At 36.1% G+C, this 27,357-nt stretch overlaps 1 protein-coding gene across 7 annotated transcripts in view; it reads left to right on the top strand.

Annotated features, from left to right (window-relative positions):
• Window positions 1-27,064, top strand: part of CEP78 (centrosomal protein 78) — a 30,550-nt gene extending 3,486 nt beyond the window's left edge. Inside the window, exons 2-16 of one of the 7 annotated variants that reach the window (XM_023213331.1) lie at window positions 427-599; window positions 696-768; window positions 2,115-2,218; window positions 4,172-4,346; window positions 7,354-7,467; window positions 8,994-9,058; window positions 9,467-9,578; window positions 12,652-12,787; window positions 13,949-13,994; window positions 15,641-15,769; window positions 22,918-22,995; window positions 24,171-24,337; window positions 25,366-25,537; window positions 25,844-25,891; window positions 26,431-27,064. In XM_023213331.1, coding sequence (XP_023069099.1) covers window positions 427-599; window positions 696-768; window positions 2,115-2,218; window positions 4,172-4,346; window positions 7,354-7,467; window positions 8,994-9,058; window positions 9,467-9,578; window positions 12,652-12,787; window positions 13,949-13,994; window positions 15,641-15,769; window positions 22,918-22,995; window positions 24,171-24,337; window positions 25,366-25,537; window positions 25,844-25,891; window positions 26,431-27,000 — 2,162 coding nt within the window. In that variant the 3' untranslated portion in view covers window positions 27,001-27,064. Of the gene's footprint in view, window positions 1-426; window positions 600-695; window positions 769-2,114; window positions 2,219-4,171; window positions 4,347-7,353; window positions 7,468-8,993; window positions 9,059-9,466; window positions 9,579-12,648; window positions 12,788-13,948; window positions 13,995-15,640; window positions 15,770-22,917; window positions 22,996-24,170; window positions 24,338-25,365; window positions 25,538-25,843; window positions 25,892-26,430 lie in introns of all 7 variants that reach the window. The other 6 variants (XM_023213330.1, XM_023213333.1, XM_023213334.1 and 3 more) reach the window with 6 other exon arrangements.
• The last annotated feature ends 293 nt before the right edge of the window (window positions 27,065-27,357 follow it).

Raw genomic sequence — 27,357 nt, 5'->3', positions numbered from 1 at the left:
CTCTCGCAGGCTTGCTTCTCCCTGCCTCTCTGTAAATTTCTGACTCTACCTGCTACAGCTCTGGGCTTTAGTCAGATCCATCTGCAGTTTGCCAGTGCCCGGCAGGTGTCAGGGTTTGATGACTTTGCTCTTGCTGTTTCCTCTGGTTAATGCATCACCCACTCTGACCACATGTTGTTGTTCTCATCTTTCTAGATTCAGCTTCAGGATTATCTTGAAGCCATCCTTTCAGTGCAACTTCTTTGCTTCCATGAGAACCTCTATGTACGTAGTTTGATATATCTCATGTGGCTTGAGTTTACATGTGTCTGTCCTTAAGAGGACTTTAAGGACATGGCTCATTTCTATGTCTTAGCACAGAGCAAATGTTTTTGAATGATACATTGTATGATTGAAGTCACTAACTTTCCTTTATCTTTGTTTTAGGTTCTGAGGTAAATAAATTTTGCAGAAGTCGTGTTCCTGCGATAAGATACAAAGATGTGACCTTCCAGTTGTGTAAAGCTCTTAAAGGCTGTTTAAGTATATCAAGTGTGCTAAAGAACCTGGAGCTAAATGGACTAATTCTGAGAGAGAGGGATTTAACTATTTTAGCAAAGGTAAGCTTTGTCTCATTTGGCTTGTAGACATTTGATAGTTGCTTTTGGAGGAAAAAAAACCTCAATAACATTTTTAACTTTTCCCCCTCATTAAAGGGATTGAATAAATCGACTTCTTTGGTGCACCTGTCTCTTGCAAATTGTCCAATTGGAGATGGAGGTTTAGAAAGTGAGTTTAAATCTCATTTAACTCTTGTCCTGTCAGGTCGGTTTCATGTTTCCCTACATGCCATGTTAATTCCCGTCTGTACCTTTATCTTACTAGTGCCTCATGTGCTTGTTCAAACCTTGGTCCAGTCTCAAGTCTACCATGAAAGCTTGGCATGCTGAATATAATCTAAACTAACTTTACTTAAGTTTGTGTTAAACCACAGACCACACAGATATATACCATCTGGTATTCTCTGTTTTTTTGTGTTTGTTCATATTTTAGAGTTTTTCTTCAAGAAATATTTATGGGAAGGAAATAGCAAGATGTAAAGAGGCCGGGCGCGGTGGCTCACGCCTGTAATCCCAGCACTTTGGGAGGCCGAGGCGGGTGGATCACGAGATCAGGAGATCGAGACCATCCTGGCTAACATGGTGAAACCCTATCTCTACTAAAAAAATACAAAAAAAATTAGCCGGGCATGGTGGCGGGCGGCTGTAGTCCCAGCCACTCGGGAGGCTGAGGCAGGAGAATGGCATGAACCCAGGAGGCAGAGGTTGCAGTGAGCTGAGATCGCACCACTGCACTCCAGCCTGGGCGATAGAGCAAGACTCCATCTAAAAAGAAAAAAAAAAAGTAAAGAGAAAAATCATTATTATTTTAAATAATTAAAACATATGTACAATCAATTTTAATGTGCTGTGGTATGTTCCAAAATAGGAAATATAGGCAAAGTGCTGTATGGGAGCATATAAAAGGATGGCAGACTCAGGGAAGGGGATGGGGTGTTGGAAATAATCACAGAGGGTGACTGTTGGTTGGGATCCTGAAGTCTTGACCTGTGTTCATTGTGTGGAATAGTGGTCTGGAGGGGTAAGGAAGCCTCCATTTCAATTTGAGGGAGCAGAGAGTTTAAAGGCCTCTGTCTTCTATTGTTCTAGTACATTAGGTGCTCTAGTGTAGCACCTAATGAAATTCTGGGTTTATAGTTGACACTGAATTGTTGGTTGATAACAGATTGAGGTCTGCTGTTGGAAATGAAAATAGGAAGAGTTCTATGTTTTTTATGTTTTCCTTTCAGATGTCTCAAAAAGTATGTAGAACTGTACTGTGGTCGGGAGTAAGGTTGCAATATTCAGTCTATTCAATTTTGGCATCTAAATAGAATTGAGCTATTGCAATAAACTGGAGTAACACTTTGTTACTGACATATTTTAGAACATATCAGTTGCCTAGGTAGATTGTAGATTGTGATTTTAAGAATACAACTATAAAATAGAAAAGATAGAAGAAGAACAAATAAATCAAGATTGACTAGGTTGTATAGACTCTTCGTCTTATTGTATATGGGTTTTTTTCCATTTTAGTTATTTGTCAAGGTATAAAGAGCTCTATCACTCTTAAGACAGTCAACTTCACAGGATGTAATCTGACATGGCAGGGAGCAGATCACATGGCCAAGATCTTAAAGGTAACTTTATGTTCCAACTTTCATGAAAATGTGTTATATGGTTGCCACACATTAATATTTTGATACAAGACAGCAGTTATTTTTGTCTTTTGATACATACAGGGATTGCAGTTTTAGTTTTGTTTAAAGAATATGACCGGCCGGGCGCGGTGGCTCACGCCTGTAATCCCAGCACTTTGGGAGGCCGAGGCGGGCGGATCACAAGCTCAGTAGATCGAGACCACGGTGAAACCCCGTCTCTACTGAAAATACAAAAAATTAGCTGGGCGCGGTGGTGGGCGCCTGTAGTCCCAGCTACTCAGGAGGCTGAGGCAGGAGAATGGCGGGAACCCGGGAGGCGGAGCTTGCAGTGAGCCGAGGTGGCGCCACTGCACTCCAGTCTGGGCGACAGAGCGAGACTCTGTCTCAAAAAAAAAAAAAAAAAAAAGAATATGACCAATTTTCAGCCTGGAGTTCTACCATTTAGTGAAAGTAGTATGCTTAATCTTAGAAATAGGAGACCTAAAACATAATAATTATGTTTTTCTGTAAATATGGTTTGTAAAACAATAATTTTAAAGGTGCCTTAACAACTTTATAGTGGTTATTACTACTGTATTTAGGAAAAAATTACATAATAATGTGACATGAAGCCTTTTTAGTAATTTGATGGTATAGACCAGGGGTAGTCAAACTATGGCCTGTGGACCAAATCTAGCCTATCATCTGTTTTTGTAAATAAAGTTTTGAAACATAGTCATGCACATTTGTTTACATATTAACTATTGCTACACCCTACACTAGGAGAGTTGAGTCGCTGCAAAAGAAACTCTATGACCCACAGAGCTGAAATGTTTACTTTGGGGCCTCTGCAGCACAAGCCCACTCTCCCTGGGATAGATAATGGTTACACATGTGGATTCTGAAGCCAGATGGCCTAGGTTAAAACCTGAGCTCTCTCCCATTTAGTAACTTGTGACCATGGGCAAATTGCTTAACTTCTCTGTGCCTCACTTTTCTTATCCGTAAAATGTGTATAGTAAGAAAACCTGTGTCTATCATTCTTAGGATTTAATGACCTAATGTGTATAAAATAGTGCCTGGCTATCTAAGTGTTTGCTGTTATTTCCTCTTATTGCTTTTATACAGTTATTATGAATAGCAAATGACACAATTTTCATATGACAGAGTCGTAGGAGCTTTGAATCTTCTGTTGTTTTAGAATGTAATAAGATGTTTTTTCTCTTAAAATCAGTGTTCCCTGTTACCAAAATTTACTTTATGGATATAGAGAAGTGATCATGTCTTTAAGATAATACCTGTGGTTAAAACTCAAACCACCAATTTCCTAAGGCATATCAACCTTCCTTTGTATATTCTAGGCCTCTAAATTTGGTGTGCATAAGAAACATGTGAGATCCCTTGGGTTAGGAGAAGAAAATATTAACCTCTGTGTTTTTATATCATTTAAAAAATATCTGTTGTTTCTGTTTGGTTTGTAATATACATAAAATATGTATGTAGAACTTCCTGTATATAGTTGATTAATAAATGACATATATGTGTAATATTTACTTGTGGGATGTCCAGTCAAGTGTTTAGAGACCACTAGAGGACAGAATGATATAGTTTAGAGGCTCAGCAATGATAGAATTTAGAACCAATACCTTCACTTGGCGTGTGAAGAAAATAAAATTCTTAGAAGTTAACTAAGTTGTCAGTTTACATAAAGTAATTATGTAAACTGGTCGTTAGTGGTTAGGGTCACACAGCTAGTCAGTGGCAGACTAGGATCTGGGTCACTGGACTCCTTGCTCAAAATCTACTATTTAATCAGTCTCTCAGATTAACCTACCTGGTATATGTACCTGGTGTGTGTGTAAAGCTCTGATGTAATCAGCTGTACTTGGTTCCTTTTAGTGTTCCTATCTCTTTATTCAAGTGTATTAGTTTCATCTTATTAAATCTTTAAAGTATCAGACCATGAGAAGGCATGAAGAAACCTGGGCTGAGAGTCTTCGCTATAGGAGACCTGATCTTGACTGTATGGCTGGCTTAAGACGTATCACATTGAATTGCAACACACTCATTGGTGACCTAGGTGCTAGTGCTTTTGCAGACTCTCTCAGTGAGGATTTATGGCTGAGAGGTAAGTTAAATGAACTTGTAAGATGGAAAATACTGAATTTTTTGATATTAAATATGCTTCACTCTTGGCACAGTAATGTTGTCCTAAGGTTTTTTAAAAAGCCTCTTTTTTTCGATAGGTTTTATTTTGCTTTTAAGCCTTTATGAAAGTTACATATATTCTTTATAGAAGATACCAAGTAACAAAAAAATAATACTACGTATAATCTCAACGCCTAGAGATAAACTGTTCATTTTGGTGTATACACTTTCAGTATTGTTTTTTCCTGCACATATATTTGTGTGCTTAGAGTTACAAGAACAGAACTATAGTGCACTTACCATTTTGTAACCCTGCTTTTTTTATTTAATGATGTATCATGTAGTAGTCTATTACATTGAGGCACAATAGTTTAATTCCCTGTTATTTGATATTTAGACAGTTTATGCTTTTCCCCTATTATAAACAACTCTGTAGTAAACTCCTTATGTATACATGTCTGTGTCCATTGAAGTTACTTTTGTTTTTTGGAGACAGGGTCTTTCTCTGTTGCCCAGGCTGGAGTGCAGTGGCATAATCATACCACACTGTAGCCTTAAACTCCTGGCTCAAGTATCCTGCCACTTTACCCTCCTGAGTAGCTGGGACTACAGGTGCACACCACCACACCAGGCTAATTTTTGTATTTTTGTGGAGACATAGCCTTGCTGTGTTGCCCAGGCTGATCTCAAACTCCTGGGCTCAAGCAGTTCTCTCGCCTTGGCCTCCCAAAAGTACTGGATTTCAGGCACGAGCCAGTGTGCCCAGCCTGAAGTTACTTCTTCAGGCTAGTAGGATAAATTACTAAAGTTGAGTAACTCAGTGTAATGTATTTCTTAAAGACTTTTGATACATGTCACCAAATTGTCTTCCAGAAATGCTGTGCCATATTATAGTCTCATAAATGCTGGATTGTGTCTATTTTAAAACCTTAAACTTTACAGAAATGAGAACTCCCTGCTTTTGCTTTTTTAATGCAAATGGGATTGCTCTGTGAATTTTATCACTTTTTTCACTCAGTATAGCATATCTTAAATCAATAAGTTTACATTTACCATATCATTTTTAGTGCCTCTTCAGAGTTGCATTATGTTAATATGCCATAGTACACTTAGCCTTATTCATTCCTATTAGATATATAAGCTATTTCCAATTTATCATTGTTATAAACAGTACTTTAATACGTGTCCTTGTCCGTGTCTCTTATTATTTCCTTCTGGTAAATTCTTAGAAGGAGAGTTGCTGTGTTAACAGAGTCTGCACATTTTAAGGGTTTTTTAAAAATGTGACCTTCACCAATCTGATAGAAGCATGATCACATTTAATTGTTTTAGTTTATATTCATTTGATTTACTAGTGAGATTTACTGGCTATTTTTATTAATTTGGCTAGTTGGATAATTGCATCCTATGCTCATTCTTCTGCAGCAAGAGTTTGTAAAGGTTGTACCATATTCTATCAGATCCATATATCTGACTTATTTCTGTGTGTCTTGTGGTGTCTTAGGGCTTCATAGAATATTCTATGATACTCCGTTATAGAAGCATACAACAATTATATTCTGGGTGACTTAAAGAGAAGGCATTCATTTCTCACAGTTCTGGAGGCTGGGAAGCCCAAGATCCAGATGCCAGTAGATAGGTGTCAGGTGCGAGCATTCTCCCAAGCTTATGGAAGGCTTTTGTATCCTCAAATGGTGGTGAGAGAGAGCTCTAGTCTCTTTTTTTTTTTCTTATAAGGACATTAATCCCATGATGAGGGCTCCACTCTCAAGACCTCAACTAAACCTAAGTACCTCTCAAAGGCCCCACTTCCTAATACTACTTCCCTGTTGGGGGTTAGGGTTTCAATATGCATTTTTGGGGAATACAGACATGTAGTCCATAACATGAGGTTTTGAAAGACTTCAGTTATTTTAATGTAGTGGTATACACGGTGCTTTTGCTCTGATGCAATCTTTTTTTATACCTGTACTTTTGTGATAATCCTTTTGGGTTTAAATGAGGAGATTGTTCAGCCTCAGTGTTACTAGTATTCATGAGCATTTGTTTAGTTCTTTGACCTTTTATGTGAGGGAGAGTTCGTGACCATCATTTTTTCCTGATACGTTTTTAGTATATAATCTCTATTCACACATTCTTTGCATTCATTATTTCTATCCCCTTAGAGTTCTTTCTTTGTCATTTTTATTCTAAAACTAACAGTTCCTACATTTTTCTGTTTTCTTTTCCCTTTTTTAATGTCATTTTTTGAGAGTCACTTGGAGTTTGAATTTGAATTCAATGATGAATCTAGTGCAATTTCTGAGCTCCACCCAGTTTTTGCCTGTGAGGTTTACACTGTCACTAGCATTCTTATTAATTATGAACAGATATTCATCCCGTGATATTTTATATAGTTATTTTTCAACTCTGTAATCGTAAAATATGTTGGGTAATTTATTGGTACTAAAGGGAAGGTAATCATGGCACATCCAAGTAGAGGGTTTCTTTTTTGTATTGTGTGTGTGCATGTGGTTTTCTATTTTTTATTTTTTCAATACCCGAGATTGAAAACTGGCCATGAGTAGTCTTGGGCAGGAGTCTTCCAGGCGTGATTAAGTGGGAGTTGTCTGTATGTTAAATCTGTATAGAATTGGCTGGGAGAGGTGGCTCATGCCTGTAATCTCAGCAGTTTGGGAGGCCAAGGTGGGTGGATCACGAGGTCAGGAGATTGAGACCATCCTGGCTAACATGGTGAAACCCTGTTTCTACTAAAAATACCAAAAAATCAGCCATGTGTGGTGGTGGGCACCTGTAGTCCCAGCGACTCGGGAGGCTGAGGCAGGAGAATGGCGTGAATGCAAGAGGTGGAGCTTGCAGTGAGCTGAGATAGCACCACTGCACTCCAGCCTGGGCAACAGGGCGAGACTCCATCTCAAAAAAAAAAAAAAAAAAAAAAAAAAAATCTGTATAGAATTAGCAACTGACCTTTTGTCTTTTATTGAAAGCTCTTGACCTGCAGCAGTGCGGCCTCACCAATGAAGGAGCAAAGGCTTTGCTAGAGGCCCTTGAAACCAATACAACTCTGGTCGTTCTGGATATAAGAAAAAATCCACTCATTGGTATGTCACTACAATATTTTTTATTGACTAACAAATAGCAAAACAAAAATAATTTCTCATGTATTGACAGTTTTGAAAACATAATGTGTTTGCTTTCCTATTCTTACTCTTTTCTAATCTTGCACTTTCTTATGTTTTTAGTAGATAATTTACTGATGAAAAGAGTTATACTTATATTGCTCTTGGCTGCTACTCTGAAGAGAAGTGAACCTAGATAATAAATCTGCTTCCACCAAGTGCATTATTTTCTTCCTGTAGAACTTCTGAATTCTTGGAAATAGTATTTCATTCATTTGTTGATTTGATAAGTAATTTTTGAATACTTCTATCTGCTAGATACTGGTTTAGGCACTAAACATGTAGCAGTAAACCAGCTAGTCAAAGTCTTGGTCCCCTAGAGCTTACATTCTAGTGAGGGAGTTATATCAGAACTCAGATAGGTAATGTAATTTAGATAGTAGGAAGTGCAAAAATACCTTAAGGTAAGAAGACAAATGGGGACAGGTGGGACTATATTAGATAGGTTTGTTAGGAGATAGCTTCACTAAAAAAGTGACATTTGAGCAGAGACCTGATTAGGAGAGGAACAAGCCATGAAAGATGCAGATAAAGTACATTCCAGTGATGAGGAAGCAATGAATATGTAGGTACATAGGTGGCAGGGTGAATGGAGTATTTAAGGAAAAGCAAGAAGGCCAACATGGTGGGAGCACTGAGTGAGGAAGAGCCTGGTATGCTACAGAGTCAGACAACTAGCCAGGGGCCTGAACTTGTAAGGTTTGAAGGTCACGGTAAGGACTTAGATAATTCTAAATGAGCTGAAAACCATGGGAGGATTTTGAGCTGGTAAGGGTTATATTCCAAGTAGTAATTCAATCAGATGACTTAGTGTGGAGAGTAGACTTGTAGGGGGCTATAAAAGGGAAAGAGGGAGACCAGTTAGGAGACTCACACTGATCCAAGTTAGAGATGGCTGTGGCTTCTCTTAGGGTGGAAGATTGGAGGTGGTAAAAAGTGGTTGAAGCAGGGTGTAGCTAACAAGACTTGTGGGGTATAAAGGAAATAATAATTTTGTTTTCAAGTCCTAGATGATTTTGCATACGACTGGGTGGTACTGTTTATAGAGAAAAGGAGGCTGTGGAGAAGAGCAGCTTTGGGGGTGCATCATGACTTTGATTTGTGTATATTTGGTGCCTTTTAGGCATCTAAGTATCTGGACAGTGTCTAGGCTTTTGATTTCCTATTCAGAGGTATCTAAAGCTATTTTAGTTCCAAAGTGTTTACATCTGATCTTTGCTGCTGCCAGAATACTAGCCATAGGGACAATATGCATGTTGGCATACTTTATTTTGGTTTTGAGGAAGAAGTTAGAATAATCAAAGAGGGAAAAGATATATAATTACATTATATGGAATTCATATTTAATTTCATGGGAAAAGCAATAATTAGTTGGCTTTTGTTTTTAAATGGGAATAGCCACTCATTGGGAAACAATTACTGTAATTTCAATTTTTATTTTACTTTAGATCATTCTATGATGAAAGCAGTTATCAAAAAAGTTCTTCAGAATGGAAGCAGTGCTAAATCAGAGGTATATCATGTTTTATTTCTCTAGAAATAATTCTTACTTAATTGCTTTTCTTCTGGGATCTCACTATATTGCCCAATCTGGCCTCAAACTCCTGAGCTCAAGCAATCTTCCCCCTTCCCAGCTTCCTAGGTAGCTAGGATTCTAGGTATATACCACTGTACCCAGCTTTTTGTCTGTTTTTAATAAAATGAAACTATTAAGGCACTTTTCTGCCATCTTAAATTTACAGTCAAATCAAATGTCTTTTCTGTTTTTGTAAATACCATACGATTCTTTAATTTTGGGTCCCAGAACTGCTGATTGCAAACCTTTTATTAACTTAGAATATCTTAACAATTTCCATTTAAGATCTAACCCTCATAAATGATCTGTAACTGAAATGTAGTGTTTATTCTCTCTCTCTTTTAGTACCAGTGGATAACTTCTCCATCAGTGAAGGAACCATCCAAAACTGCTAAACAGAAAAAGAGAACTATAATTCTAGGAAGTGGTCACAAAGGAAAAGCTACTATTAGAATTGGTAACCTTTTCGGTCTTGGCTTTTTAATGCTACTAGTGTTCTAGTGTGTTAAAATTAAAATCTCTTCTCATTTATGATATTGACGGTAACAACCAATTTTGACTCTGTGCATATTGTGAGGACTATAATTATTCTGATTATGAGAATTTATGGAATGTAGAAATAGTAAATGAATCATTAGGAAAGGGATGCTAGTGCTTCCATTTTAAAAATTACCCTTATTTGTTTTTCATACAATATTCATGATTTTGGATATGTTTTCTGATTGATGATTACTTCTGATACTTTGCAGTTGAAATTTGGGATGCACTTTGATGACAGTTTTAGCAGCAGTGCTTTTGTATGATTTTGTTGTTATTGTTAATGAAGAATTATCCTTTCATACTATAGAAAACAAAATCTCTTCCCAGTTCCCTTTTTTCCCCTTGTTTCCTCCTCCTTCCTTGCAAATTCTTACCCAAAGTTGTTGAATCAGGTAGCACCTTGCTTCTTTCAATGATGGAAAAACCTTAAAATGTATGTAATCCTTATAAAACATTACTGCAGGTAAGTTTATTACCCAGAGATGGAACATTTTACACAAATATTTCGTAAATGTTTGCCATTTATAGTTTATTTAAGCTACCAAATAACAGTCTAGAATTTTGAAATTGTCTATAATTTTGTGACCAAGAGTAATGAAAAAAACTTTATAAACTCTTTATCAACTAATGGCATAAATTCACATTCTTCTGAATATATAAATTTGGTATAATCTAGTTCTACTGTTATTTTCATATTGTTTTTAAAGAGTCTTTAACTTTTATTTTCTAGAACACATTATCTTTAGTCATAAGTAGAACTAGATTATACCAAATTTATATATTTTTTTACTGATAAGAATGAGTGACAGTGGAGTAAGTTAAGCCAAATCTAATATGAAAGTGACCTTTTCTTGTAAGTAACTTTGAATTTTGAAACAGTAAAACCATGAAGACTAATACAGAGGAAACAAAATAATTTTTTTATGTTTATAGTCTGCCAGTTTCCCAGAAAAAGGTTTGTGGTGACTTTAGTTACATACCCTGTACATTAAGATCACCAAACAATTAATACCAGATAATCTTTTATTTGGATGCTACTTGAAATTTTTAAAAGATATCACTTGACAGTATCACTGAACTGTATGCTTAAAAATGGCTAAGATATAAAACAATTTAACATAAAATATAAAACATTGGAAATGCTGTAATTTTAGGAGCTGGTGGTATTTAATTAGACATCATTGAATGAGAATTAAAAAATCTTTTTTCTTAGCATGATTAAAGAAATTGGAAATGTGACTGAAGTTTACAAGCTCACTGAGCTATTTTAAGAGTAACTTTATTTCTTGGGCTTTTTTGTATTTGCCTCAGTTATTTGGAGACACAGAGGTAAGCCAAATCAGTGTCTGGCTATATATTTAATAGTTAGGTGTCAGTGAGTATAGAGGTTATATAATTTATGTAAATTATGTTACATTCATATTGCAATTACATGTGCAGACAGAAGATAGGAAACTTCCACTATCATTTTTTCCATCATCTAACAAGATAAGTAAATTAGTTTGGTTTTAACTAAAATTTCTGTTTGTGGCCGGGCACGGTGGCTCACGCCTGTAATCCCAGCACTTTAGGAGGCCAAGGCGGGTGGATTGCCTAAACTCAGGAGTTGGAGACCAGCCTGGGCAACTTTACTAAAATACAAAAAATTAGCTGAGTGTGGCGGTGTGCACCTGTAATCCCAGCTTCTCGGGAGACTGAGGCAGAAGAATTGCTTGAACCTGGGAGGTGGAGGTTGCAGTGAGCCAAGATTGTGCCACTGCACTCCAGCCTGGACGACAGAGTGAGACTCCACCAAAAAAAAAATATATATATATTTGCATTACTTTCTACACACACCACAAACAATACACAGGAACGTTTTTTGGGGATAATTGTATTAATAACAGCATACAATGAACTGAACTCCTATATATTTTAAGAGGTATATAAATTTGTCCAGAGAAATGGCACAACATGACGTGGTGATTATCAGTAAGCTACACTATGGGAAATATTTGTCCAGTATTACCACATACACGTTCTTGTAGATGCTGTCCTAAAGCTGCTAAAGTAGATCTTACATAGTAAAATAGGTTGGAAGGATAAATATAACCATTTTAATAAACTTGTATTATTTGTTCTCAGCGATATCAGAAACATATATTTAAATGTGAATTTTAATATATAATTTGTTTTAAATAAAATATTAATAGGTCTAGCTTTTGCTACCAAATGTTTCATAAAAAGATACTTGACTCTTTAATACTGAAATGTAGGATAGGACTTTATGCTTCATTCTTTTATCCAATAGGTTTCATGTGTTTCTTTTGTATTCTATAAAAGCAAATGAACACTGAAGGTGGACAGACATACAGGCGGCAACATCGACTCACCTACTACCCAGCTACCTTCAGTCTTACAACTTGGATGGTTTTTACATTATAAAATTAGTCCAGCTACCTTCACTCTTACAACTTGGATAATTTTTCCATGATAAAATTAATCTCAAATTGAAATTTTGGTCCAATTCAGAAGGTTCTGTTTGGTAGGAGTCATGGGTGTATCTATGTTCTGTCCTTGAGATTCAGGAATGCCAAAAATATTCTGAGATTTAATAACTTAATATTTCTGCATAATGCATAATGAAATGTATCACATATAATCTTTCATTCTTTGGGTTACATGTTTTATTTACTTTTTCATGCTCTGCATGTCTCATATATTGAAGTTATATTTTAGTTAAAGTGATAACTTGTTACTCTAGGCAACTTATATTTTTATATTTATGTATTATATTTTTTACTTATATTTAAATATATTAAAAATGTATTTGTTCTTATATTTATTAGTGGCCTATGTAAAAAGATATTTACAAATTGATCCTGATTTAATGGACTTGGTGTCATTGTCAGGTGCCCATTGGTATTCTTTTAAGAGTATACACATGTGCTAATTAATCTGTAGACCTTTAGTGCATCTTGATTCTTTCTTTTTAACACTTTCTCAAGTAGGATTGGCTACAAAGAAACCTGTAAGTAGTGGCAGAAAATACTCCCTTGGTAAAGAATATTATGCGCCCGCACCTCTACCACCTGGTGTGTCTGGTTTCTTGCCATGGCGTACTGCAGAACGTGCAAAAAGGCACAGGTACGGTATTTTTATTTCCTATCTTTTAGGATAAAAATGGGATTCAAAATTCTTTATTTTGGAGCTTCTATTATGTGAGAGTTCTCTGCTTATGTCTATAGGGTAAAAATGACTCATGTGGCTTCTGCCTCATGAATCCTTTAAGGAAGAAAAACAAAAAATAATCTTAAGTAGGGTTTCAAGTTATTAAGTGTCACAGCAAGCTGTATGCTTGTGGGAGTCCAGAGGAAACTGAAATTATCTCCAGTTGTGCAGGTGAAGAAGGGTTTCATTTAAAGCATATGCAGTTAAAACAAGTCCTGTAGGACAGAAATGGGAATTTGGATATTTAAGATTGGGGAGAGGGCATTGTAAAGCATAGGAGAGTGTTGGTTAGACTTAATCTAACTCAGCCAACTGGCCTAACTCGTTTTAGTGAATCATATTTAGTGACTCAAACCAGATATAACTAGTTTTAGCCAGTTACCTAGGGGGTAGCTATTCATAGTAATTTTTGTCAGAAGAATGTTTTTAAAATGTTGTACTATAATTTTATGCTTAATAAATGAATTAGATTACTATAAATTATTTTCAAATGACTTTTAGTATTCAAGAAATTGGAGATTAACAATTGCTTAAGAAGACAAAGAGAATTGATTTTAAATAGGACTGCAAATGGGTGCTATGTTGAAATAGCTGTTCAGTTGCTCAGGTTGAATTGAATATGTATAATCTTTATTAGGCAACTGATGACTATACTTATTTTGTGAATTATTATTGCATAAACTGTAGTGCTGAGGCCCTGGTCTTTACACTTTCATTTAATAACTGCAGTTTCATGTCTCCTTGAGATAATTACTAATTTCAAGTCCCATCTTGGTCACAAGGAGTTGTGAATTAGAGAACAATTAATATCACCAGTTAAAGAAGTTAAATTGGAAATCTGAACCATCCTAAACATAAGAACTACATGCATCTTCAGAGACTTATCCCAAAGCCGTTCTGCTAAATTGTTCAATTTTCTCCATAGCAGAGTTTTCCAGGCCCTTATCTGGAGGTGATTTATTTCTATGCACAGTTATGTATGGATAGTCTACATAATACTAGCAAGTGTTATTACCTAGTGTTAACTGGTGGTGTATTTACATCAAAATATAACTTAATTTATCAATATCTCTTTAGGGGTTTCCCATTAATCAAAACACGTGATATATATAATCAGTTGCAGGTACGTAGTTACCGTGTTTATAATATGTAGGGGGTTGGAATGGGAAAGGTGGAAGATCATTCTCTGTGCTCTTTAAACTAAATAGAGTTTTACGAAAACATTTCCCTCCCTGAAGTAAATTCATTTAAAATTTTCTGGGTTCTCCCAGTGCCACAGTATAATCGTGTGGATATGTCACACCATGGAGGCCTTGTGGTTTCATCTGTGTAGACAGGAAGTCATTTCTCTGGGTCTGCAAATTAGCTGTTGTCCCCAGTGAAACAAATTTGACCACCATTTCTCACCCGGCACATGGAGTTATCATAGTCAAGAATGTCCTTAAGTTTAAAAGAAATGTTTTTTGGGGATACATATTTTTTATATATTATATGTGTATATATATATATTATATGTGTGTATATATATATTATATGTATATATAAACATATATAAATTATATATATAAATATATAAGTTATATATAAATGTATATAAAAATTCCAGATTCTAAAGCCAAAACAAAGCAACCAGTCCTAAAGCCTCTGCTTTCTCAGAGTTTTTCTTCCTCCCTTGTCAGGATCAAACACATTCCCTGTCATTCTGCATCATGGTATTAGAGCAAGCCAATTCCTACAGAGTATCAGGTTTTCCTTTTCAGCTGTTTTTAGAGACTGTAATTTCTCTGCAAAAGGTAGCACTACTGAGATGAAGGAGCACCTGTGTGTTGGTACTGCTCCTTGCATAGCCAAAAGTGTGGGCGTGCATCTCATTCTACCGTCTGGGATTTTCAGGATTTATGCTTGTAGTAGATACTGCATTCTCATGACTTCTCTTCTGTACAGTTATGTATCCCGGCACTCTTCTTTTTGATCTGTGGACTTTTTATGGGATTGTGACACAGTCAATTTTGAAATATTTGGAAACATCATATGGAACAACATTCCAGTGGCATTGAAACTTGACAGGAGAATTGCATCGTTATTACAGTAGTTTTGGCTTAAGAATGAGGAAAAGATGAGGTTTTTGATGTCTCAGTTTTAGTTGCGTGCATGTATTTGGTTAATTTCTTTTTTAATTCTAGTTTTTATTTTGTAGAGACAGGGTCTTGCTATGTTGCCCAGTCTGGTCTTGAACTCCTGACTTCAAGCAGTCCTCCTGCCTTGGCCTCCCATAGTGCTGGGATTACAGACCATTCTGGTGTTTATTATTCACAGTTTAAATTATTCTTCCAATTCTTTGTGAGGCCTCCACTGATGGATTTTTTCTCCTAAAAATCTTATTTTCTTTAAGACTCTGTGTGTGATGGTAGAGAATAAATTTCTCATCTGCAGTTGATCTGACAAAAAATGTTTACCCTGCCTCCTCTCTTGGTTTATGTAAAAAAAGTGTAATAAAATAATATAGGTTCTTTTCAGAAAGATTTTATTTAAGAAAAAAAAAATGGACGATTCCAGTATTAATTATAAACCTTGTATGAGAGAATTATTTCAGTGACATAGCAAGAATATTGTCTTTTTACTTTGTTATTGATTGTGTTAGGCTAAGGAGTAGTGATAGACATTTATAGAGAATGACTTAACACTTCAGAAAGATCACTTTGATTAGATGTCCTTTGGTATTTGGTATTTAGTTTATATTATTATACAATCTTGTCCTCTTTCTTTAAGCAACCAGGTTTTCCTGTGACTGTGACAGTAGAGAGTCCTTCATCCTCTGAAATTGAAGAGGTTGATGATTCTTCAGAGAGTGTTCATGAAGTGCCTGAGAAAACTAACATAAAACAAGAAGTATTACAGGTACAAAGCTATCACTTTAAAGATATAGAGAAGATTATTTCAAACTCTAGTTAGTTTCTGGTGAAAGCTTGATTATGCACTGGACAGCTTGCATGGGAATCCTTCTATCTCATATCCCTTGAATGGTTCTTTATCATAGAACAAGGTAAAAAGGAGGACATCTGTACTCTAAGAAATAAAAATTGAAACATGTCATCAGTAATCTATTTTCCTTTCCTTAGAGTCATAGAATACTAGATTTAGGGAAGGCGTTAATGATCATAAGATCAACTCGAAGAAATTAAGCCCTGAATGAATGTAACCAGCTGATTTAGGGCTCTTTGGGAGGCCTTAACTTTTTTGTGTGTGCTAGGAAGTCCACAATTAATTTTTTAGAATTAATATAATTTTCTTTTATATGAAACTTAGAAATATAGAAGTAATTATCCCTTTTTTATATACTTACATTTAGCTTATAAACAACAGGGATTTATGTCTCACAGTTCTGGAGGCAGGAGAGTCTAAGATCAAGGCTCAGGCAGATTTGATGTTTGGCAAGGGCCTGCTTTCTGGTTGATGGATGGCTTTTCACCATGTCCTCACATGGTGGAAGGGCAGTTATCTTATTTTTATGTGACTGTGGAAATCACTTTTTGATTTTCAAAAAAATGAAGGCTGATTTTCGTTTTTAAAATTAAAATTAATAGTATTTATATAGAGAAATTTTAAGATAATTATAAAAATGATAGAACATTAGAGGGAAAAATTTATAGATAATGTAGAATTGTCCCTATTATAAATGAGCACCTATAGTTTGTAGCACCTAAGTGGTTTATTGCGAAGTTCCAGAGGAAAAACAAAATCGTAGAATGTCTCATTCATGTTCATTATTGTTTTAAATGTGTTGTATTTATTTTCTTCACCAGGGGATTAGGAAATTGTATTCTAAAAGTGATTATAGCCACTGAGGAGACCAAGAAGGTTACGAAATATAACTTGGGAATTTCTGATTCAAGAGGCACTGAGAATTTTCTCAGTTCTTTTCTATTTTAAGAACTCTTTAAAATGATGTTATCAAAATTTCTAACACATGTAAGCCTACAATAATCAAGAGAATTGAAGAGATTTCAACATATTTTTGAAATACAGACGACAGATGGAAATGAGTATGAAACCGAAGCAGTAGAACAGAGGAAAACCATTGCCTGGAATATGCACAGGGGAAGCCTACAGCTCAGAGGGAATCTAATCCCTACTCCAGAAATGGCTCCATACACAGATATGCGTATAGGAAAAAGGAAGGGAACTAGAAACGTGACTAACATAGAGGGAGCTCCTTGACAGTTTGTATGTGGAAGAGTTGACTCCCAGTCTTACCTGCACTCTCCTGAAATGAGATCATTTGACTTTGAAAAACAGTAAAGTAACTGGGGAGAACTGGGGTAGATAGTGTGGATTTTTTACCCTAGAAAAGGGTAGCTGAGGATATCCTGCCATACTGGCTACCCACTTCTTCATGCATAGGAAAAGCCAGTCGTCAGCTCCCAGTGATCCTCTGCTCCCTTATTCTTAAATAGAAAATAACCATGGTTCACTTGATAGTTAAGTAAAACTCACAACATGACAAGGAAAATAAAAGATGAAAAATATGTCCTGGTAGGACCAGAGCTAATTAAGAGAACAAAAATACTTTAAGAAAAAACCCTACTTAACATCCTTATGTTTGTTAAGTACAAGTATGAAAGATACAGCGCCTGTAAAAAAGAAATAGGGTGTTGGGAGGCTGAGCCTGGCGGATCATGAGGCCAGGAGCTTGAGACTGTCTTGACTAATACAGTGAAACTCTGTCTCTACTAAAAATACAAAAAAAAAAAAACCCAGGCGTGGTGGCAGGCGCCTGTAATCCCAGCTACTCGAGAAGCTGAGGCAGGAGAATGGCGTGAACCCAGGAGGCGGAGCTTGCAGTGAGCCCAGATAGTGCCACTGCACTCCAGCCTGGGCGACAGAGTGAGACTTTGTCTCAAAGAAAAACAAGAAAAAAAGAAAGAAATAGAGTGTCATTTAAAAAGGAATAGCAGAAAGCAAGGGTGGAAATTATGATGGTTGAAATAAAGTCAGTAGGAATTAAGGACATTTCTCAGTAGATAGAACAGAAGGGCAGGATTGGAAAATATGACAGAAATCGTGTGGTAGTGGGTTGCATCTAGGAAGTCTAACATGTTGCTGTAAGAAATATCACAGGACAAAAAAAAATGGATGGAAGGAATTACAAAAAAAAATTATAAGGAAGTCTGCCTTAGATAGACACAAATAATTAGACAGTCTTCATTGTAAAATTTGAAGTACTGAGAAAAGAAAGAAATTCCCGAGAGAAAAATACCAGTCACCTAAAAAACAATAAAAAACAGACTTTATTATACTTCTCATCAGCTACCATGCATCCTGGAATTAGAAAGATAATATATATCACTAGAAGTTGAAGAGATCATGACCAATGGAAAAACTAATGGTGATATAACTTTATTGAGAGGAGTGGCTATAAGTAAGTAAATAAGTAAGAATGAACCAAACTTTTATTTAGTAAAGCAGAAAGTTAGTAAATAATGTCTGAAATTCGGTCATATAGTAGTTAAATAATATGTTATTTAGAACTAGAGAAGGATTAAAAAGAAGAATAGTTGACTTAAACCTCACACACACAAAAAGCTAAGTAGCCCATAAATATGGAAAAGTGTTCAACCATATAGGTAATCAGAGAAAAATGAGCTGAAATCTGTATGAGATGCAACTACACTCCTGTCAGATTGGCAAAAAATAAAATTTTGTAGTGGCAGGTATTGTAAACCTGGAGTGTAATAAGAATCTTCCACCCTGCTTATATTGGAAGTGTAAGTCAGCACACCTACTTTGGAAAGCATTTAGCATTTTCTGTCAGTTGAAAGTATATAAATACCTTGTGACCTAACAAGTCATCCAAGGGTACATGCACCAGAAAAACAGGTGCAAAAGGGTCCACATGCATTATTTGTAATAGCCCAACCTGAAAACAACCTAAATGTCCATTAAGAATTAAAAATTAGATTGTATTTGTACAGTGAGAAAACTATAAAAGTAATAAAATTGAACAAGAGCTACAGGCAACAGCAGATGAATTGTAAGAACAATGTTGAAAGAAAGATACAGAAGTCTGCATTCACTATGATTTTCTTTGCATGAAGTTAGAAGTAGGCAAAACTAGATTGTTAGGGATGCATACATATAAAGGAAATGATCATTAGGAAAATGAGGTTGGTGTTTAATTCCAGGAGAAGGAGAGGGGCTTGTGATGAGTAGAAGATATGGGGGATTTCAGAGATGCTGGCTAGTTGTACTTGCAAACTTGGGTTTATGGCTACATGAGTATTCCCTGATAGTGTGTTTTATGTAATTTTCAGTATGTTTAGCGTATTTTGCAATAAAAAAACCTGCTTAAAGAAATGGTTGCCTCTGGGAACTATGTGTGAGTGAAGAGGAGACGATTAACTTCCATTTTAAGCTCTTCTCTACTAATTCTATTTGTATGTTTATTCATTTTGCATTGATTGAACATACTCTATATATACCAGGCACTCTTCTCAGTTTTATATGTGTGTTAATTAATTTACTCCTTTCAAGAGCCTTGTGATACATGAATTTGTCTTCGTTTTATAGATGAGGAAATTAAGACCTGGAGTTATTGAACTTGCCCAAGGTTATATAGCTGATGGGTAAGGCCAGAACTTTGCCTCAGAGAATCTGAATTTCCAAAAAATAACCTAAAAGAAATTCAACTACTAATTAGTAAGCAAAGAAATGCACATTTAAGGAAGACAGTGACCTTTTATCTATTAGAGAAAAACACACATTCCGTCTTTAACACACACATAAATCTTATATTGGCAGGGATTTTCTCTATTCAGCAATTATTTATTGGTTGTCTGCGTTGTGGTTGACACAGATATTGGGGATGAACAATAAAATATACTGCCTTCTCTTGAATATCTTGCACTTTAAGTGGGAAGGTAAGCCAACAGTTAGAGTAGAGGTGATATATCCAAGTGATAGACTGTTTCATTGCCAGTAACAGTATAAAATCTTAGAAATCTTTTGAAAAGCAATTTGGATGTAAGTATTGCAAAGCCTTAAAAATGTTTATTTGCTTTGACCTAAAATTTGTTTTTTATTATTGCAAGAAAATTATTCTAAATATGGGAGAACAAAGCCTTCATGCTTAAAAGTGGTTATTTTATCTTATAATGTTGAAAAGTTGGAAACAGTCTTGTTAGCCATAAAGGAATGATTACATGAACTAATAAACTGGCTCAGTGGAATATTTTGTAGCCCACTAAAAAAGTCAAAGTTGGCCAGGCGCAGTGGCTCATGCCTGTAATCCCAGCACTTTGGGAGGCTGAGGCAGGCGGATCACGAGGTCAGGAGATCGAGACCATCCTGGCTAACAAGGTGAAACCCCGTCTTTACTAAAAATACAAAAAATTAACCAGGCGTGTTGGTGGGCACCTGTAGTCCCAGCTACCCGGGAGGCTGAGGCAGGAGAATGGCGTGAACCCGGGAAGTGGAGCTTGCAGTGAGCCAAGATCGGGCCACTGTACTCCAGCGTGGGTGACGGAGCGAGACTCCATCTCAAAAAAAAAAAAAGTCAAAGTTATGAGTTCTCTGATTCAATGTTAAATGGAAGAATGTCTAACATAAAATTGGATATACAGTCTTCCCTCAGTTTACTCAGGTTATTATTCCGTGACTCCATCCTCCAGCATACACCCAAATCCATGCATGCATGCTCAGGCCCCACAGTTGGCCTGTGGAACCAGGGTATGTAAAAAGTCAGCCCTCCATATGAGGTTTTGCATAGGAGCATACTGTATTTTTTAATTTTTTTTTTGAGACGGAGTCTTGCTCTGTCGCCAGGCTGGAGTGCAGTGGCCCAGTCTCGGCTCACTGCAACCTCTGCCTCCCGGGTTCAAGTGAATCTCCTGCCTCAGCCTCCCGAGTAGCTGGGATTACAGGTGCGCACCACCACACCCAGCTAATTTTTATATTTTTTGTAGAGATGGGGTTTCACCATGTTGGCCTCTATCTCCTGACCTCATGATCCACCCGCCTCGGCCTCCCAAAGTGCTGGGATTATAGGTGTGAGCCACTGGTGCCCGGCCGGAATACTGTGTTTTTGATCTGCATTTGGTTGAAAAAAATCTGTGTATAATGAGCCTGCATACTTCAAGCCCTTGATGTTCAAGGGTTGTTGTACAGTATAACATTTGATATTTCTGGGATTGTGTTCCAGAAAAAAAATCAACTCTTCCGTGTATAGAAAAGGGAGGAAGAGGAGCAGCTGTCAGGGAGGAAAATTACTACAACACTTTATCTTTAGACGTTTTTAAGTAGTGGAATGTTAAGTGATTTTACTTTCTAATTGTTTTGTTTCATATTTCCTTATTTTCTTTAAGGAGCGTGAATTACTCTTCAAAGGAGTACTGAGGAGGGTGCTTTCATAAAAATGTAACATTATGTTCTCACTTCCTCCACTAGAGGGAGAAACAATTTCATGTAATTGTGCTTTGATGTGATTTTTAGAACTAGTTAGGAATGTAGGATTTTAGTCTTCTTTCTCCAATTGTGATAAGTTTTTTGCTTATTTGCATGTTTGGTTAGAAGTTCTTTGATAACAGTTCTAAACATTAAAACCATTATGTAAATAGTAAGTACAGGAATTTTACAATTTGTTTTTCCTTTTTCCCATAAAAACTTGGTTGTTTTTAAGTGATAATGAAACATTAAAGAATTTGTAGTTATTAGGGCATTTACTGATTTTTCAAACGTGTTCTGAGTATAAAAATACATGCCCTTTGAGAAAATTTTTGAAAATCGTGAAAACCGTTGACGGAAATAAAAACCACCTCTGCATAGTACACACACCTGGATATTTTATAATTTGCCCTTTTATCTTAAAAAGTTAACAAAATATTTTGTCACATCATTGAATGCTCTTCCACATCAGAGAATCTTACTTAGCTTATGGACCATCTCCCAAGAAAAACGACCTTCATTAACTCTGGTTAAGACCCGTATCATTGTTTTTAGTGGCTCCATAGAACATTTCATCGTATGAATGTGATATATATATATTTTTTTAACAATCACAATTTGGAGGCTTTTAGTTACAAACAGTCCTGTGACATTATGTTGGTAGATAAATCTTTGTCCGCATGTTTGGTGATTTCCTTAGGGTAAATTCCCAGACATAGAATTGGTAGTGTTTACTAAAGATTACTCCAGAAAGTGGTACCAATTTCCTTTCCTAATGTAGGTATATAGTAGAGTTCCTTCCCTCACTCTGGAGGGAATTGGAGAATCTCCATCCTGTCTAATTCCTTTTGTATTTCAGTCTTTACCAGAAAGAGCCCTGTCCCTTTTAATTGATTACTTGATTTTTAATTTGCTGTTACATAATTCAGGTGTGTTAAGTGTGTTACTGGGGCTTCCTGTTATAATGGATCTACAAATAAGAATAGAATTTCGGGCCGGGCGCGGTGGCTCAAGCCTGTAATCCCAGCACTTTGGGAGGCCGAGACGGGCAGATCATGAGGTCATGAGATCGAGACCATCCTGGCTAACACAGTGAAACCCCATCTCTACTAAAAAATACAAAAAACTAGCCGGGCGAGGTGGCGGGCGCCTGTAGTCCCAGCTATTCGGGAGGCTGAGGCAGGAGAATGGTGTGAACTCGGGAGGCGGAGCTTGCAGTGAGCTAAGATCCGGCCACTGCGCTCCAGCCTGGGCAACAGAGCGAGACTCCGTCTCAAAAAAAAAAAAAAAAGAATAGAATTTCTTTTTCATAGCCTTAATTTTTATTTCTGACTCAATAAACATGTGTATGCCTTCTATGGTGAGCTATCACAAATTTATTTTGGGAAGAGTGGGATTTAAATAAATCTGTAATGTGAGAATTTGATGTTTTTGGTAATTAATTTCCCTAGCGTGGTATGATATTATACAGGCAGTAGGTTGTAATCCTGATATATGAGTTCACTTCTGGCTCTATCCCTAAACACTTGGTGAGCTCAACAGCTGGAAGAGTTTTGGGGATCGTATTGGGAATTAATTACAATATTTACTTTATTACTTAATACTAGGAAAAACTGGAGGAGTGCCTAAAGCAGTTAAAGGAGGAAAGAGTGATAAGGCTTAAGGCTGATAAGCGAGTCAGTGAGGTAAATAAAAGTTTTCTTACCTTTTGAGAGTTTTTTTGTTTTGGTTTTAGTTTAACTTTAACTCATACATACATACATACATTTTATAAACTTTAAAGTGAGACAATACAGTATATTGCAAATTGGACACACTATGTTAATGTTTGTATTTACTTATATTTGGTGATTGTGTGGTCTGTATTCCAAAAAGCATGTTTTTTAAAAATGTAAAACTTGTAGTTTGTTTTCTTTTCCTGTGCTTTTATATGACTGGAGCTTATTTTTTGTTCATGATGCATCAATTCAAGAATGCATTTATTAGGCTTATACTGATATACAATTACATGAAAGATGGGGATGAGACTATCTACTGATGGTGAATTAGGAAAATGAATAAATAAGGTAAAAGATAATGGAAAACTGGTAAGAATGCAATGAAAGATAAAAATCTATATACCATGAGGACTAAATTAGGTGAATGTGCGTAAGAGCAGGGCATAAGCTAGAACGTTCTATATAACTATATTATTACAAAGCAAGTTTAAGGAGGAATTTTCGAAAGTATATGCATTGGTTTGGAAGACAGTTAATCATTCAGTAAAGGTTGAGCACCTGATTGTATAAGGCAAAAGGTGCATTGTGAACACAATGGCCTTTCTGAGAAATACCAGAGTTAGACTTATGTGTAGTATTAGATAAATAGATGATAAAGGGGGATAGTGTGCAGGGAGAGTACATATTTTCAAGAAGCAAAGGGGGAATATTGATAATTGTACAGTTAGTAAATTGGGTCTGAAATATGACTTTTAAATTTATTAAGTATTTTACTGGCAAAAATTAGTTCTTAACAGCCAAATTGTAATATGCTTACTCTTTATTTCATTGTCTAATTTGAGGGAAACCTTACACAGCTAATTTTTAAATATAGAATGATCCAGGTATGTATTTAACCTGTTAGAAATGTGATCCTTTTGAAAGATCATTAATGAAATACTGTTTATATTGTTTATGTAGGAGGTTTTGCCAGTTATCTCCAGGTTTTGATTGTTATGTAATATGGTCTGTCTTTACTGGTGGAGAGTTAGATTAACTGCAAATTAATTACATTTTTAAAATGTTTTATTTTAGTTTCATAAAAACTATTTTGGTGATAATGAGAGAAAATCATGTCACACATTTTCAATCTTCTTTTATAGCTGGAACATGAAAATGCCCAGTTAAGAAATATAAATTTCTCTCTGTCTGAAGCCCTTCATGCACAGTCATTGACAAATATGATCCTGGATGATGAAGGTGTTTTGGGCAGCATTGAGAATTCTTTTCAGAAGTTTCATGCTTTTTTGGATCTCCTTAAAGATGCTGGGTTAGTTACTTTCTCCCTATGACATTCGTCCCTCATGACTTTAATGGTGTTTTGCTGAGGAACTTGAGCAATTTTTATAGCTTCCTGAAGTCATATTTACTATGTAATTATAAGTAATACACTTGATTTTTTTAAATGTGGAATTAATTTTAAAAGAAATGCAAAATGACAAACCTACCTTGGTTGAGGGCCCAATATGAAAGAGTAAACTTATCTGGCTTGGTGGTTTGCACCTGTAGTCCCAGCTACTTGGGAGGCTGAGCCCAGGAATTCAAGGTTAGCCTGAGCAACATAGCAAGACCCCATCTCTTAAAAAGAAAAAAAAGAGTAAGCTGTAGATAGAGTAATTGGTTAAGGGTAATTCTTGTTAAAGACTAAATTGAAGGTAGTTTTAATTGAAAGTATTCAGGAATGTATAGGAATTTTTCTTTTATTCACTTTGTTAAATAAATTTGAATTAAAATAAACTTTGTCTTAGACATTAAAATTGTTATTAATCTGCAGGGTAGATACAGATAGAGATATGGATCAGTGGTCCTCAACCAAGAATGATTTTGCTAAAAGAAGATACTGAAAGAGAGAGTTGGAGATAGATAATTGATAGAGTTATGTTTTATAGGTGAACGGTTTGGTGAGGGAAGGAACAAACATATTCTTGAGGACTGCAGGAAAGGTGGTATAGATGTGTGGGGATGAAGGTGAGAGGCAGTAGGTATGCGGTAGAAAATGCAGCTTCTACTGAGACTGTATGTAAAATAGGGAGTAAGGAAATGAAGTCAAGAGGTATCTAATACATTGTTGGGGGAAGAAACAGTGCTTAAAGGATTGTACAATCTGATATGGTTCATCTCAGAGGATAAATGTGGGAAGGTCTGAGAAACTAGGAGGGATGGGGATGTGGTCTGGAGTAGGATAATGGGTTTTAAGATTTTAGAAGTATTTCATGGTCATAGGTTCCGGGAAATGTAAGCTGTTCTTATGTGATTCTAGTAATCCTTGCCTTTTCCTCTTTTTCTTCTCTTGACCAGGCTTGGGCAGCTTGCCACAATGGCTGGGATAGATCAGTCAGATTTTCAATTACTAGGTCATCCCCAGATGACTTCTACTGTTAGTAATCCACCTAAAGAAGAAAAGAAGGCGCTTGAAGATGAAAAACCAGAACCAAAGCAGAATGCCCTAGGGCAGATGCAAAATATCCAGGTAAGTGAATAGAACAGAACTTAGTGATTCTACAAGTGACTAGGAAAAAAGGGAATTACTAAGAGAGAAAAGAATAATGATCTGTTCACATGCTTGGGTACCAGAAGCATCTTTGGGGTCCTTTCCAAGACTGAGATTAGTAAGTTTGTGCCCATTATATTGTATTGTTGTAAATAAAAAATAAGAAAGTTCTTTTAAAAATCTATGATTTAAAGTAGACTATCCTCAGTGAAGAAATGAAAGATTAGAGAAAATATTTTAAATTTTAAATTTTATAAATGTCTATTCTATTCATATTTCATCTAGGTTTCTATTTGTATGCAGTCAGCTTACAATGAAGGAACACTAATGAAGGTACAAGTACTGATATAGATAATTTTTCAGAATAAGTAATTCATATATAACAAACAGGCAGTATATTATACGCATCATCTAGTTATGGGAATGGGAGGGGCAAACTTGTCTGCCACAGGAATCCCCTACTGCTTTTCCTGTGGCCTTACTTGGAGCCCCCATCTCCCATCTCAGCCAGTCTCAGACTGGTCTTGGCAGCTGACGACTTGAAAACTCAGTCTGCTTACAAATTGGATACTGCTTACATGTGCGTAGAGGATAGGAAAGAAATTAATTTTCTTATAGAATAAGGTTCTATTTTTTTTAATGAGGGAGCGATAAATTAGTAATAATTACGCAAAACACAAAAGTCTGAAAATGTGCTGGCCCTACCTCTGGATATAGCTAAGTTGAGTTGGCAGTCACTTGGCAAGATATAATTAGGGGAAAAATGACCTGGAAATCTTCTAAGATCACAGAATAACATTGATGTTTTGAACTTGACTTTTTAATGGATGGCTTTGTTCGTCACTAAATTTTTGTTTTGTTTTTCCTTCTAGTTTCAGAAAATTACAGGTGATGCTAGAATTCCTTTGCCTCTCGACTCCTTCCCTGTCCCAATTTCTACTCCAGAGACCTTAGGAACTTCCAACGACAACCTGGGAGTCCCAGCTACTGCGCAGCAGCAGGAGTCTTTTGAGGGATTCATTGCTAGAATGTGTTCTCCTTTACCAGATACGACTTCTGGAACTGGAAGTCAAAGAAAAGAAGAGGAGTTGTCCAGAAATAGCAGATCTTCTTCAGAGAAAAAGACCAAAACAGGTGAATATACCAAAAAACACTCTGGTAAGAAACACCCTGGAAAGGACCTGCATTCCTGCTCTGACTCTCCTGAAAACCGGAAAAGCAAAGGAACTGGGGAAACTAGTTCTTTGGTTAATGAACCAATTAAAAGTAGGTCTTTGAAAAAATCTGTTTCTGTCAAGAAAGAAAATAGAATAGTGACTGTTTCATCCAAGACAAATAAAAGTAAATCCAGTCCACTAGAACATTCTGAAAGTGATACTCTTGGATCTGATTTTGAATTTCAAGAAAGCATCCATTCTCTATCACGCCTTTCATATGACTAAATCTTTTGAGATTATGTTTTTGCCTTTAAATTTTAATAAATTTTCTTATGTTTTTATTACGGCATATGGTGTCTTAAAATATAGGATTGGAAGCCACTAAAGGAAGATTTCTCTTTACTTTTTATTATAATGAAATTTTTGGTCTGTTTTTCCCTTTGATAGTTTACAACGTTCATTCAGCAATTGTTTACTGAGGGGCTAGTATGTATAGTATCATTCTGGGTGCTATGACTTTCAGCAGTGGACAAAACAAAGCCTTTACTCTCAAGGAACTAATATTCTGTGGAGGGAGAAAACAGAACAACAAAGGAGAGTATGATGAATAGAAAGGGATGGAAGTGAATAAATGGAATAATT

The sequence above is a fragment of the Piliocolobus tephrosceles genome, chromosome 14 (genome assembly GCF_002776525.5).
Source record: "Piliocolobus tephrosceles isolate RC106 chromosome 14, ASM277652v3, whole genome shotgun sequence".
Classification (NCBI taxonomy): Eukaryota; Metazoa; Chordata; class Mammalia; order Primates; family Cercopithecidae; genus Piliocolobus; species Piliocolobus tephrosceles.
This window is presented reverse-complemented; position numbering and strand designations above follow the sequence as displayed.